We start from the raw sequence: 12,859 nt of genomic DNA, 5'->3' as shown, positions 1-12,859 counted from the left end.
GTATATAGATGTATATAGATGTATATATATTTCTTTGAAATATGGATTTTCACGCCTATCACTGAATATCAGATAATGCCAAATACGAACAAGATAGCGAGAGTGAAGATGAAGAAGCCGAAGATGAATTTGAGGCCATCCTTTACTTCTGGACCGGTAGAGATGCACCGTCCAATTTGTGGCCCAGATTTACACTTCAGCACGCCCCGCAACTGATGGATCTGGTTAAGAAGAAGTACCAGGTATATACACATATGCAGTGTATTTTGTGTAGAGATTGGTAGATGAAGTCGGAACTATTACTTCTTATGTCTTATGTATTCGAGTGGGTGAATACACGATGCACCGCGCAATTTATATTCCAGATTTACACAGCTACACTAACGCTCATGGACTTGGTCAGGAAGGAATGTAAATTATCTAAATGCAATGCACGATAGTGTTTTTCATCTGGTAAGAAAATTTAACGATCAAGCCGAAACATTTGCCTTACACAATTATTCATTCGAGAAGGCGGATAGATGTACGAGAAGATCTAGATAGAAGAAGGTTCTATGGTATGCACTGTGTAGCACATACACTGATAATCGACTGTTTCCTATACAATCGTTTCTCTGCAGTGTGATCTCGAGATCCGCAGGATGTTTCAACAACGGGAAACAGAGAGATTTCTTTCGCATTTCCGGCGGAAAAGCATTATATATCGAGGCCCGTACAGCCCAGGATGCGAATATAGCCGTGCGCGTCTATTTCAAGTAAGCTTCAGCTCGGGATATTTTCACTTCTTAATGACTGGTGATGAGTTAAGTACATATAGTGGAATTCAGAAAATAGGGTCGGGTATAAATTGGTATTTGAATTCAGAAAGTTGTGGAATGCTGTGCGAAAGTAAAGGTTTTTTTACAACGGCTTTTGGGAGCTCTATTTCCGGAGATGTCGTTGAGCGATTGCCTATACATGCATCACATCTATGTATATTAAGGTTACCATACATAAAGCGTTTGCCATATATACATACTCAACACTCAAATTCGCGTATACCTATGTTTGCATTGTACACTTTGCAGATGCGGCAGATGTCATCGATCATCACACAGCGTACCGTAGAGGTACCCCTCAGCGCCTCTGTTTTGGACTCGACCTACTGCTTCATCCTGGTAGCCCCACATGAGAAGTAAGTGACATGTTTTCATAGGGCTTTACTGGTAGCTCCACAATCTGCAGTGAAGCAGTATGCAATGGTAGGTGTCGGACGGAGTGGAACGCAGTGTGTACACTTAGCGTACAAATACTTTTCAATGATGAAAACTCCAGTGGGAGCGCGGAGAGCTTATCGTACGTTTTCTATATAATACAATAGAAGATAGTACATCGACTGCATAAGAGGTAGTACAGAGTGACAAAGTGCTTTTTATACGCGAAATCGTGCTACATAATAAATACAATCCTACATTTGTTGCTACACCTCCAGCCGAGTAATTTTATGTATTGATAGAACGATACGTTTATTGAAAGACGGGGTGGTTGATTTCGTTTAGTGAGTAAAAAAGTATTATTTAATATAAGCAATTATACGTATATTGTCCCACAGAAGGCCGGGTGGAGTAGTTTACGTATGGATAGGCCGTCAGACTCGAGACGCAGATGCCCAGACAGCCATGACCATGAGCACCATCATATCTCGAGCTTACGACAATGCAGAAAATGCCACATCTAGGTAGGTCTTTGACTACTGAATTACTAGGATTTGACTATGTCGAATGAATACTATTGAAATGATTTTCAACTGATATGATGGAATTGGTTCGACTAACACATCTGCAATGAAGAATTGAGTTAACAGCCAAATTGCTATGGCCAGGTGTATGCCATTCTGTTGTTGTGTGTCTATCTCTTGAATATGCACATATTCGCTAGCCAAGAAATTGGTATCAAGTGTGTATATTGGCACATTTGTTCGACAAAGTATGAAGTGTACAGCGATGTAGAGGTATGAGACACAGTCGGTCATACTTTTCCTTCTCATCAAACCGTCATCTAATCAACCCCACTTCAGATACGTAATTCGAGTGGCACCGGAGAATGGAGAACATCCCTCATTTCTGAGGCTTTTGTCATATAATGGACGTTCTATGACAAAAGATACAGACGTTCCTGCCCTAGTGCGCTACAGTGCTGGTTCAATGCGATGCTTGCTACCAGCGCCTGGTGTACTACCAGACTATGACCTGAAGAGGCTATTTCGATGCTCGAACCGTACGGGGTCCTTTGTAGTCAGTGAGGTGAGTGTGTTTTGTGGCCGGTTTCAATTTGGATACGATAGTATATGAGTTTATCGGACATTAAGAATATAGACAAGTTAGGTTACCAAAGATTCCATTTTCTTTTAAAGCTTTGAAAACTCTGACAAATGGACAACTCCAGACCCAAAACGTAACCTTTGGGAAGCTCCCTCCCAAAATGCGTTTCGTTCCGAGACCTAACATTTTGAGTAGTCTCTGCTATCTGAACGTTCTCAGTGCTGGCACTAGAGGGCTGTCCGGTGCTTCAGCTGTGCGGTACCTATTACTGTCAGTGAGGTGCTTATATGCTTACATGGAGATGTTTATTTCGCTGTGAGCAGAACTGTGGACTGGTAGTTTCATTGTGTCTTTGTTCTTAGTACAAACAATGCGAGAACAGAGTCGGCTTTTCCGGTTGCTTGGCCATACGGATATGACTTCTAAGCATGTCAAGTGGACGGATTAGTGTATGTTAATATGCGCTTCCGCCATCTCTACAACAACAGATATCGCAAGACTTCTGCCAGGATGACCTGGATCACAACGACTGTTTCCTGCTCGGCAGCAGGCGGCGAGTCTATCTGTGGGTGGGCAAAGACACGAGTGACGTGGTACAGAAACTGGCCTTGAAGAGCGCTCAGACCTTCGTTGCAGACCAGGGTGATGGCTATCCGAGAGATGGCGTTGAGAAAGTATTTGCTGGAGAGGAGTCTTTGGTGTAAGTAGAGTGCACGTCTTTGTGTTTGCCGAATTTGCAAAGTCTTAATTTACATCTACATGCATGCACGTTTGTGGAGAAAAGAACGTGTGGATAAAATTGCACGAACGTCGCTGCATATATAGCAATACACAGAGTGGTACATAAGTCGATAGGACGTATTTCCACTGTATACTGTGATGTAAGTAGGTTGCCCAATAGTTTTCCTTTACTGCGTGTATCACGAGCACTGAAAGAAATTTCATTTTCAAGTTGTATATGTATATAATATATGTTCATGTATATAATATATGTCCATGTATATGATATATGTACATATTATATATATTACTTACATATGTGCGTACAAGCGTATGTACATATACGTATAATATATGTACGTATATACTTATAGTGAATATAAGTATCTATTATATCGGCTTCACTTAATCCACGTACAAGATTTCTTGCGTATAAACACGATCGGCAAAATACATAATGTTATTCAAAACCTGTTTTTTTCCGTAGCAATCCGATTCGAGTATAATTTCGGGAACTTGGGTTAATTTTTCTGGTCTACGACACGCAGTTGTTAATGCTTTGTATCACGTCCGCAGGTTTCAACGATTCTTCCATGGATGGTGGCCTGAGGCTTGACATTATCTTGCAAATTCAGATACAATACAATCGGGACGAATAAAGGTTTACGGTTGCGTTATTGACGACATGGTCGAAAACGCACATTTTTGCAATATTAAATATGCACAAAAGTATACGGTATGCGGCTCTACATACGCGGCCATGTACCCATATGTTTGCACAGTCCATGGGATATTGATGGCCCTGAAGAGCCTTACTTCAATATGTAGTAGAACTTCTTCTTTTTCTACTACAGAGTTGAGAATGGCTAGGGAGTGAAGGCGAATACTGTTGAATCCATAGTTTGTCGTGACGGTGGTAGCGGGCCGAGAGTTTCGAAATTCAGATGTTATAAATTGTGTTGTATTGTAAACAGGGAAATGAATTGTGCTGATTTTACAAGTATGTTTTCAATTTAAGACCACAATAAACAAATGAATAAATTAAATATGATCAACGTATTGAATTGGATCGATTTTGATTGCAATAGATCAAAATGATTAGACTAGATTGGAATGGATTAGATTATATTTGAATGGATAAGATGAAATTTTATTTTAGATTGGGTTAGATTAGACTAGATTGGATTGGGTTGGATTATATTATGATGAATTGATCAAACAAGATGAGAATAGAATGTAATAGACTAAAACATATTAGAATGGGTTAGATTAAATTAGATTAGATTTAGATTGAATTGGATTGGATAGGGTATGATTGGATTGTGTTGGATAGGATTAGTTTGGATTGTATTTAATAGGATTATATTGGATTATATTGGATTGGATTGGATAGGATTGTATTGGATTGGATTGGATTGGATTGAAATAATTTAATCTAAACTAATCTAATCCAATCTAATCTAATCTAATCTAATACAATATATAATCTAATCTAATCGAATCCATACTAATCTAATCTAATCATCCTAATCTAATCTAATCTGATCTATTTGATCCATTCCAATCGAAATCGATACAATTCAATACGTGAATCATGTTTTATTTATTAAAATATGTTAGAACGGATTGATTAGTTTAGATTATAATAGATTAGAGTGAATTGGATAAGATTCGATTGGATTGGATTGGATTGGATTGGATAAGATTGGATTGGATTGGATTGAATTGTATCGGATTAAATTAGATTAAATTAGATTACAATTGATTGATTAGATTAGACTAAATTGGACTAGAATGGATTAGAATGGATGAAATTGGATTTTAATAGATTATAATGGATTATATTGGAATAGTATGGGTTAGATCATATTAGAATGGATCGATTAGCAGTTTAGTGTGGATTGGATTGGATTGGATCAGTCGAACTGACTTGGCGCGAGTTGGATTTCTTCGAGTTGAATGGTTGAATGATCTGTTATGGTCCGAATCGCATTCAACTGGAACATATCCCGATGAAATAGAAGTATTTGATTGAATTGAATTGAATCACAGATTGTAATGAATTAGCTTCAGCGCAAGTCAGAGGACAATCCATACCAATCAAAGAACTCAATTGAATCAAAATTGGGTTAGATAGACTGAATATTATTAGACGAGCATGCAAAATTCAATGAAACTGTACACTGTAGCTATATTTCAGTTTTACTTTATTTACTTTACACGAACGATGTAACCAGGGTCTGAGCTGGGATAAATGCCACGATAACTAGTGGGTAACTTCTTCGAGATCCTGGGGTTCCAGTAGGGACATACGTCGAGAGGCACGTCTGGGGGCCTCGGCGGGTGTAATGTCAAATTCAAGCGAAAGACCCAGTCGTTCAGCCTCCTCCACACCACTCTGCTTCTCTTCGGCAGAGAACTTGAGCATAAAGGCTCCGATGACATCGGGGATGGAACGATCCACACCTGATGAATAGTTTAACAGATAGACAGGAAAAGGTGAGAAATCATAGAGATAAAATTGGCATGGAAAGAAGCGCGGGTAAGAATTGGATAGATAGGTAGATGAAGAACGAAAATAAGCTGGAATAGGTTACATAGATAGATATAGAACGAAAAAAAGGTGGAAATGGATAGGTAGATGTACATAGATAAATAGGTAGAATGCCTCAGTGAATGAGAAGGGTGAATTGAAAAGACTGACGGTTGGTAATAGCAACACGAGGAATTAGAAATGTCAATTAAAGTTGATAAAGGGAATGAAAAAAAGATGGATCAGTGTGACAATAGCTCACGATCACTTAAGAGTTGGTTCGATGCACAACTTGTAAATACATCGTATAAATTCGCAACGCAAACATGGCAACGATCAATAAGATACGTAAATACGATATATATATATATGAGCACATACCCTTAAGTGAAGCGCCAGCCTGGAAATTCGCGGACGCAGAGATACAGTTGGGGTGGGCCTTGATGGCGTCCAGGAAGGACAGACTGTTCAAGGTACCGGTGGTGGGTGTAGCGATCCAGTAACTAACCAGTGTACATAGAGGTTCTTCCGGCACAGGTGGGTTGATGGGGATGTTACACAACGCCAAGAAGAAGTTCATGTACATGTCACATCCGTACACATCCTGGTGGAACTGCGGCACGGGTCCACCGCCCATACGTGGGTTGACTTCGATCAGACGAGGTCCTCTCTGTTGCAATGGTTTAAAAAAATTGCTGTCAGTGCGTGTGGTAAGCATTCATGAAATATTTCTCACGAAGCACCTCGTACAACAAAAATATATATGGAATAAACACTCACAAACTATGGACACTTATAATTGTTATAGGTATTGCTTGGGATACTTTTTTTTATGAGCAGATTTTGAACAAGTGACGTGCATGTGGACAAATGCAGACGGTACATATTTCTATGACTCATTTTCATACATTGATCCGCATATTCGGGTATATACGTTTATGCACATCAAAACATGCTAGCCAATGCACTCGACGTGGGAATACCCTAAATAGTGTACGTGAATACATGTATGGATATACACACCTTAGTCCACATGCACTCGACATGGAAGCATCCGATTGTGAAACCAAATGCGCGCAGAACCTTCTCTCCGTACTCCTTCAGTTGCTTCTGTGCATCTTCGGGCAGGTTAGATGGTGCGTTCTCACGATTCTCAACGAAGTATGGGGGGACAGTGGGTCTGTGCGATGTGAGGAAAACGAGGAAAAGATGTTATAAATACGACAAATACAACAGAAAATGTGACTCAATTCGCGAAAAATATGACGCCTTATAGGTAAACCATCGTCTGCAACAGCTAGAATAGCACAAGGCCCGATAGTATACACGACATACGGCTCGCAAACGGTTGATACTCGCTGAATGAGTGTGCACACACAAATCTGATGATGTAAGTGGCAGACTTCGGCGATCCATGCAAATATAACAAATTCCTACGTGTGATACTTGTACATCGGTGCGACTCTACGGCCCAGCCCCCAATACCGTACACAACTCCACAGAGATCACTTTAAATCGTGAAATTACGAATACACAAAACAACCAACCACGATATTGCGCATAATAGTAAAAGGTACTTTGTTATAGTAAATATACGATTATGCGGCTTAGAAGGCGACTAACGCAAAAACAATATTAAGTGATACGCACTTATATCCTGTGAGTATACTTCAGAAAATATACAAACACGTGTGCATACACTCGATAAAAAAAATACAGCCACGCATACATTTCAGTGATTATTCACATACCCATCATCACAGATTCGGGTGTACACCACCTCGTTGTTGCCTCCAGGCGTCAACAAGAAGTCGACATCGGTCTCGTCTCCCTCCAGGTACTCCTCACACACAATATCCACACCGCCCAGTCCAGGGTTATACGACAGGAACGCATTTCCAGTAATCTCTTGGATCAGCTTCACGACGGTGAGCTCAACCTCCTTCTCGTTACGTGCGATGTACACACCCTGAGAACCAGCGCCGGCAATGGGCTTGACAATCATGGGGAAGCCAACCGCCGCTACGGCAGCAGGAACGTCATCAGGGCTCTTGACGAGCGCGGAGCTGTGTAAAAGTGTATGTGTGTGTATGAGATAGAAGCCAATTCGAAGTATGTTTATGAATATAAACAGGGACTGGATTTTGTGATTCCAGCCAATAGTATTATCCTAGACACTACCTCGAACGAAAAGATCGAATTTCTTTTTGAAAATATCATATAGGCAGATCTGGTGATGCCGGTTCCGTGCGCCTGTCTTTACACTATATTAAAGGCACCTTATTGATAGAATACGCATACGGAATATTTTTACATTTGCAATGAATATATATATATATAAATAAGTATTTTTTAATAATTTGAATATATATATATATTTAAAATTAAAATGGATCTAGTAAAAAAATATGTACTATATATATATATTAAATATATAAATGCACATCAACATAATTACGTAACGTGTGGCAAAAATACGGACTTTCACTTAGAGCACAGTTTCATGCGCGCTGCTGTGTTTGTCAAATATGGTGTTTTGGGCGGATACAAAGGTCTTGTGCAAGTTGAATTGCTACCATCGAGTACACACACTTACGCGGGGGTGGCGATTCCGGCCTTTCTAAGAGCTTCACGGGCGTTGTGCTTGTGACGCGCAGTTGTGTACGCGGCCACGGGGTTACCAGGCAGGTTCATCTCCTCAGCAACCGCACCAACGACGGTCATCATGTTTTCGTAAGGGGAGAAGACAGCGTCGAATGTCACGCCAGACTCTTCTGCCGCCTATGTCGCGAGATGGATGTACATAGACGATGAATGTGAGAGGGATGACCATATGTCGGATTGCCAGGAATGTGGAGTGGATAAAATGCAAAAAAATTCTAGATTGTGTGACGCGGATCGGACATACTTTTACATGACATGTGACAAGCAAGTCAAGCAAGTGCACAATGTGCGTGTGAAAAGTGGAAGACGGAAGTGGTTCACGGTGCAAATCATTCACTCAAACATATTCGCGGCTAAAAGACGGAAGCTATATATTCAAAGCATGCCACTAATAACGGGACGGGTGAGAGCGAGCTCATGTAAATTCGAGAAGCTTGTGCATTTTTTACACCCACGCCCACGCGTACATATATATATATATATATCGACCGAGCGCCAAGGATATCTATAACTTGTCAAGCGAATTGCAGACAGTAACATGTCCGTCGAATCTTAAATTCGACAACGAATATACCTTTCGCACGTTCTTCGCCTGCACATAGATATCATCACCTCCGAGATCCGCAAACAGCTCCTTGGGGAACAGCTTGCTCTCTCCCTCTTGCAGGAAACTGTATAGCTTCTCCTCCTTAGAGGTGAACACTCCATAAATGTTGCAACCAGTCTCTACCAGCATCTTGTTTTTCTCTAGTAGGGAGGCCGACATGCCTATATGTGCGGTGACAAGTACGTGCATGCAGTTGTAGTATTTAGCAATCCCGTATAAGCAGTATTCTCTCACAACAAACAGATATAGTTCAAGATTATAGAAATATATACTATCAAATATACTCCGAGTGTTTATCAATTTTGAATAAAACTAATAGGTAATAAGTATTAATATATGTCCATATATTCATATCCATACGTATATATATATATATATATGCATTCACATATACTTTCTTTTATTATATATATATATACATATAAATTTATATATATATATATATAAATACATTCATATGTATATTCGTTTATATATATATATATATAATCATTTACGGATATATATTATATATTAAAAATATATATTTGTGTAATATACATGGACAAATGCATAGCCTTTTACAATTGATATATGTTCACTTATGCATATATATGTATATGAGTATATATATATATATGTATATGTGTGTGTATGCATACATACATTTATGTATATATATACAAATGTATAAATATATTGGTATATATATGTATGTATGTATGTGTGTATATGTTTGTGCGCGTATGGGTGTGTGTTTTTGCATGAATATATATATATGTATTTCTATATATTCCCATATTCAATTATATCACAACTAGAGTGCACATAAAATACAATGTAAATCCGGTGAAGTGACTACCCAATATATACAAAACAAAAGCAAACGATTCTTAGTAGTCCTCGTGATCAAAATAGGATAAGCTCCACAGTCTATCGATAGGGCAACTTCATCTCCTCAAACTCTCATTTTAAGAACCGAAGCGTTTCCGTACCTGGCAAGCCGGGCATGGCTAAGAACAGAACATTGAGTCCTGCTAAAGCTTCTATACGTTTCTGTTGAGTAGCCTCATCGTTACCGGTAAGGTTCTTCACTGAGTCCGACAAAGGCATTATGTATTGATTGGAAGTGTTGATATATCTGCAATTACGATTGAAAAAAGTGGGGGGTGTTGATTTTAGTAGATGCGAAGGTCTGAACGAGCGCGTACTTACGAGGTGGCGAACGCCCCTGTCAACCCCGTGTATACATTCCCGTTATAATACCGATTGGCAAAGACTCCGTACCATTTTATATGACACATATATTGGTGTAGAAGCGCAGGCAATAGATATGAGTTGCTGCTGCTACTGTCGAGTGATTTAGCGTTCGCGGATGGCACACTATATAATGATATCACATCGGGGAGGTGCTACATCAAGCGCGTTTCCTATTCGTAATACTAGCTTGTCTGCTCTTCTATAGTGGAGAAGTTCACAGAGAAAACACGTTTATGGCACACTATACAATGATATCAAATTGGGGAGGTGCTATATCAAGCGCGTTTCCTATTCGTAATACTAGCTTGTCAACCCTTTTCCATTATAGTGGAGAAGCTCACAGAAAAAAACACGGTTGAAGTTGTGCGACACGTTCTAACGTTATACAGTAACTGAAGGTCTCACAAGTCCATCACAACAGGACAAAAGGTAAACAAGCAGTATATACAAATTATTTCTATACCGATACCTTGTACGAGTGCCAAATCTGCTTCCCACTATTTCAGGTGCGACTTTATATATACTTTGAAATACGTATGCTCCTTTCTGTGTGATTATTTACTTGAATTCTCCAGTCATTTCTGTAGTCTATATGCCCCTCGGAGGGCCTCGGTGGTACAAAACGAGTTTTAACTATTGTTGTCTTTTTTAGAAGCGGACGAGTCAGAGGACAAGCGACGACTATGTATTTATAGTCAGCTGCGATGCTTCCTAAAAAGGCAAATGAGTGTTTATTTACATCCTCGTCGGGGAATCGAGGATCTCCAGTTCTCCACTAAAAAGTCCAATGACTCTAAACGTCAATTCATTATGCACCAATACAGTAACGTTTTAACGCGAACAGAAAAGAAATGGTTGAACTTTATACGTTTTTCCTAACGTAAAATTGATGACATCCAATCGATTTCTCGATGGTGTTAGTATAGCATAAACGTTCAAACAAAACGTTGTAACGAAAAAAAGACCTGTCGGCCTCCCTCAGGGCCTCATAAATATTAAAAAATATCCTTTGTAAGAAAGTTGTTGCCTATGCATTTTTTTGTAAGCTTTTATTTCTGGAAATATATACACTCTGCGGCTCTTGAGAGTGCCAGTTTGCCCTATTATTGGCTGTTTTTGGTGCGTAATTATTACTATGTAATTATGAAATCACGTATTGACACATAGCCTCCTAAAAAGAACATAGGAGGCTATGATTGACATTATTGTATTTATTTACATATTTTTCAAAGTGATTTTGTTTAGCAAAAAAAAAGTATTTTTTTTCAGATGTACACGCATCTGTTTATATATTCGAATGTGACGGCAGTTATGAGTCATGACACCACAGACCACGGCATGATGACATCATAACACGAATCTAAGTATTTATGCCCCTCAATTTCTGTTTTCTCATCGGCCGTCATTAAATATCACTTTGGAAACACACAACAAGCCTACAAGTTCCGTGCCTTTTAGAGAAGAAGACTAAAATATAGGGGATCGAAGTTCGAACTACGTCCGAAGGATTTTTTTAAAGAGTATTTGATAGACTTCATATCTCACTTCACGAAATATCAACCAGCGTTGATCGATTTAAAAGTGGAAACCAACAAATCAACCATCGTGGTATACGAAAGCTGATAAGCAAATAATCAAATTCATTTTATGGTACAATTTTTTTTATATTCTCTATAGTAGGAGTCACTTTCCTGTCGTTCTCTTCTAGTAGCTCGCAATGTGTGACATATCTCTCTAGCCAATATTATCTCTAGTCAATTTCAACTTTAGTCAATATCGACCCAACCCTCAAACATGTTGAGATATTCTTTGTCCGCATATGTCGGCTTTTTAAGCAACGAAATTATATTTAATAATCGCTTAATGCGAAACAACCTTCTTTCAAAACACCATTTCCCCTTTAGGGAGGGACATACAGAACAAGGAATCGGTTTCTCCTCACAATCAGAAATTTGTAGCTATTATGATCTAACATATCGATTCTTTTATCTTCGAGAAGAAATGGGGTGAACCAGAAAAACCATCTACACAGTGGACACTGCTTTGATTCACGAAGTTTATTTTACTATTTACGCATAAACACAGGGGAACTCAGAAGAGCAAGAGGCGGATTTATTTATTAGCCTCTTCTCTTGGATTTACGAGGTTTGTTCCATAGCCTCCTAAATAAAATCATTTAGGAGGCTATGTTTGTTCTGATTGATCAAAACAATGTATTAACAAAATATTGATATCAATCTTACGCAGGAAGCTTCTAAGTTCTTGGCTGCTTGGTCTGTGCATAATATATACTGTACAATTTAGGAGGCTATGATTTACCTGCATTTGCTAAACCCTAAACCCTAACCTCGTACTCAATAAGAACGGATCTGTACTATTCTCTACAGAAAAAGCCAAAGTAAAAAAAAAGAGCCAAAGTACAAACATACATTTCATATTTATCGTACAAATAGAAAATAAGACGGGCGAGAGTCCAAGAATGCGACGCGATATCTGACTTTAAACCTAACAAACGTCTGTATCTATTGATTAGTAGCTATAGATTTTCGCTCTTATAGCTGGTCTATTGTCGATAATAATACTTGCAACAACAAGATGGCGAGTTCGGTCCTCTCGCTAGAGCGGCCGCTTCTGAAGGTGAATATGCAATTTCGTCAAAAATTACCAGCTCGAACTCTAGACTTTAGAACATCATTAAATTCGGATGCCTATTCAACAATTAGACACCATACATTCATACATACTTAATACATACATGCATGCATGCATACATGCATGCATGCATACAATATAATG

General features: G+C 39.0%; 2 protein-coding genes across 2 annotated transcripts in view; one reads left to right on the top strand and one right to left on the bottom strand.

Moving 5' to 3' along the window:
- The window catches only part of SARC_08358 (hypothetical protein), a gene marked incomplete at its 5' end in the record, with an annotated part of 5,115 nt that extends 1,048 nt beyond the window's left edge, over positions 1 to 4,067 (top strand). Inside the window, 7 exons of the mRNA XM_014297675.1 lie at positions 73 to 242; positions 621 to 755; positions 1,068 to 1,174; positions 1,592 to 1,717; positions 2,057 to 2,282; positions 2,789 to 3,000; positions 3,597 to 4,067. Of these exons, the coding sequence (XP_014153150.1) occupies positions 73 to 242; positions 621 to 755; positions 1,068 to 1,174; positions 1,592 to 1,717; positions 2,057 to 2,282; positions 2,789 to 3,000; positions 3,597 to 3,636 (1,016 nt within the window). The remainder of the gene's footprint in view (positions 1 to 72; positions 243 to 620; positions 756 to 1,067; positions 1,175 to 1,591; positions 1,718 to 2,056; positions 2,283 to 2,788; positions 3,001 to 3,596) is intronic.
- A 1,113-nt stretch (positions 4,068 to 5,180) lies between these two features.
- On the bottom strand, positions 5,181 to 10,625 carry SARC_08357 (hypothetical protein). Its single transcript, XM_014297674.1, has 8 exons — positions 10,533 to 10,625; positions 9,799 to 9,944; positions 8,792 to 8,985; positions 8,150 to 8,334; positions 7,305 to 7,619; positions 6,577 to 6,733; positions 5,935 to 6,223; positions 5,181 to 5,486 (listed from the first exon to the last, which is right to left on the bottom strand). Exons 2-8 carry the CDS (start codon positions 9,914 to 9,916, stop codon positions 5,287 to 5,289), a joined length of 1,458 nt encoding a protein of 485 aa, XP_014153149.1. The 5' UTR covers positions 9,917 to 9,944; positions 10,533 to 10,625; the 3' UTR covers positions 5,181 to 5,286.
- Positions 10,626 to 12,859: the final 2,234 nt, after the last annotated feature.

This window comes from Sphaeroforma arctica, assembly GCF_001186125.1.
Source record: "Sphaeroforma arctica JP610 unplaced genomic scaffold supercont1.745, whole genome shotgun sequence".
In the NCBI taxonomy this organism is placed as follows: Eukaryota; class Ichthyosporea; order Ichthyophonida; genus Sphaeroforma; species Sphaeroforma arctica.
This window is presented reverse-complemented; position numbering and strand designations above follow the sequence as displayed.

Bases quoted from the DNA above. Each gene is read 5' to 3' on its own strand.
- SARC_08357 (XM_014297674.1), bottom strand. From the start codon at position 9,916: ATGCCTTTGTCGGACTCAGTGAAGAACCTTACCGGTAACGATGAGGCT. The intron at 8,986-9,798 runs GTACGGAAACGC...CCGCACATATAG, and splicing joins AGCCATGCCCGGCTTGCCAG to GCATGTCGGCCTCCCTACTA. The intron at 5,487-5,934 runs GTATGTGCTCAT...ACTATTCATCAG, and splicing joins GGCTGGCGCTTCACTTAAGG to GTGTGGATCGTTCCATCCCC.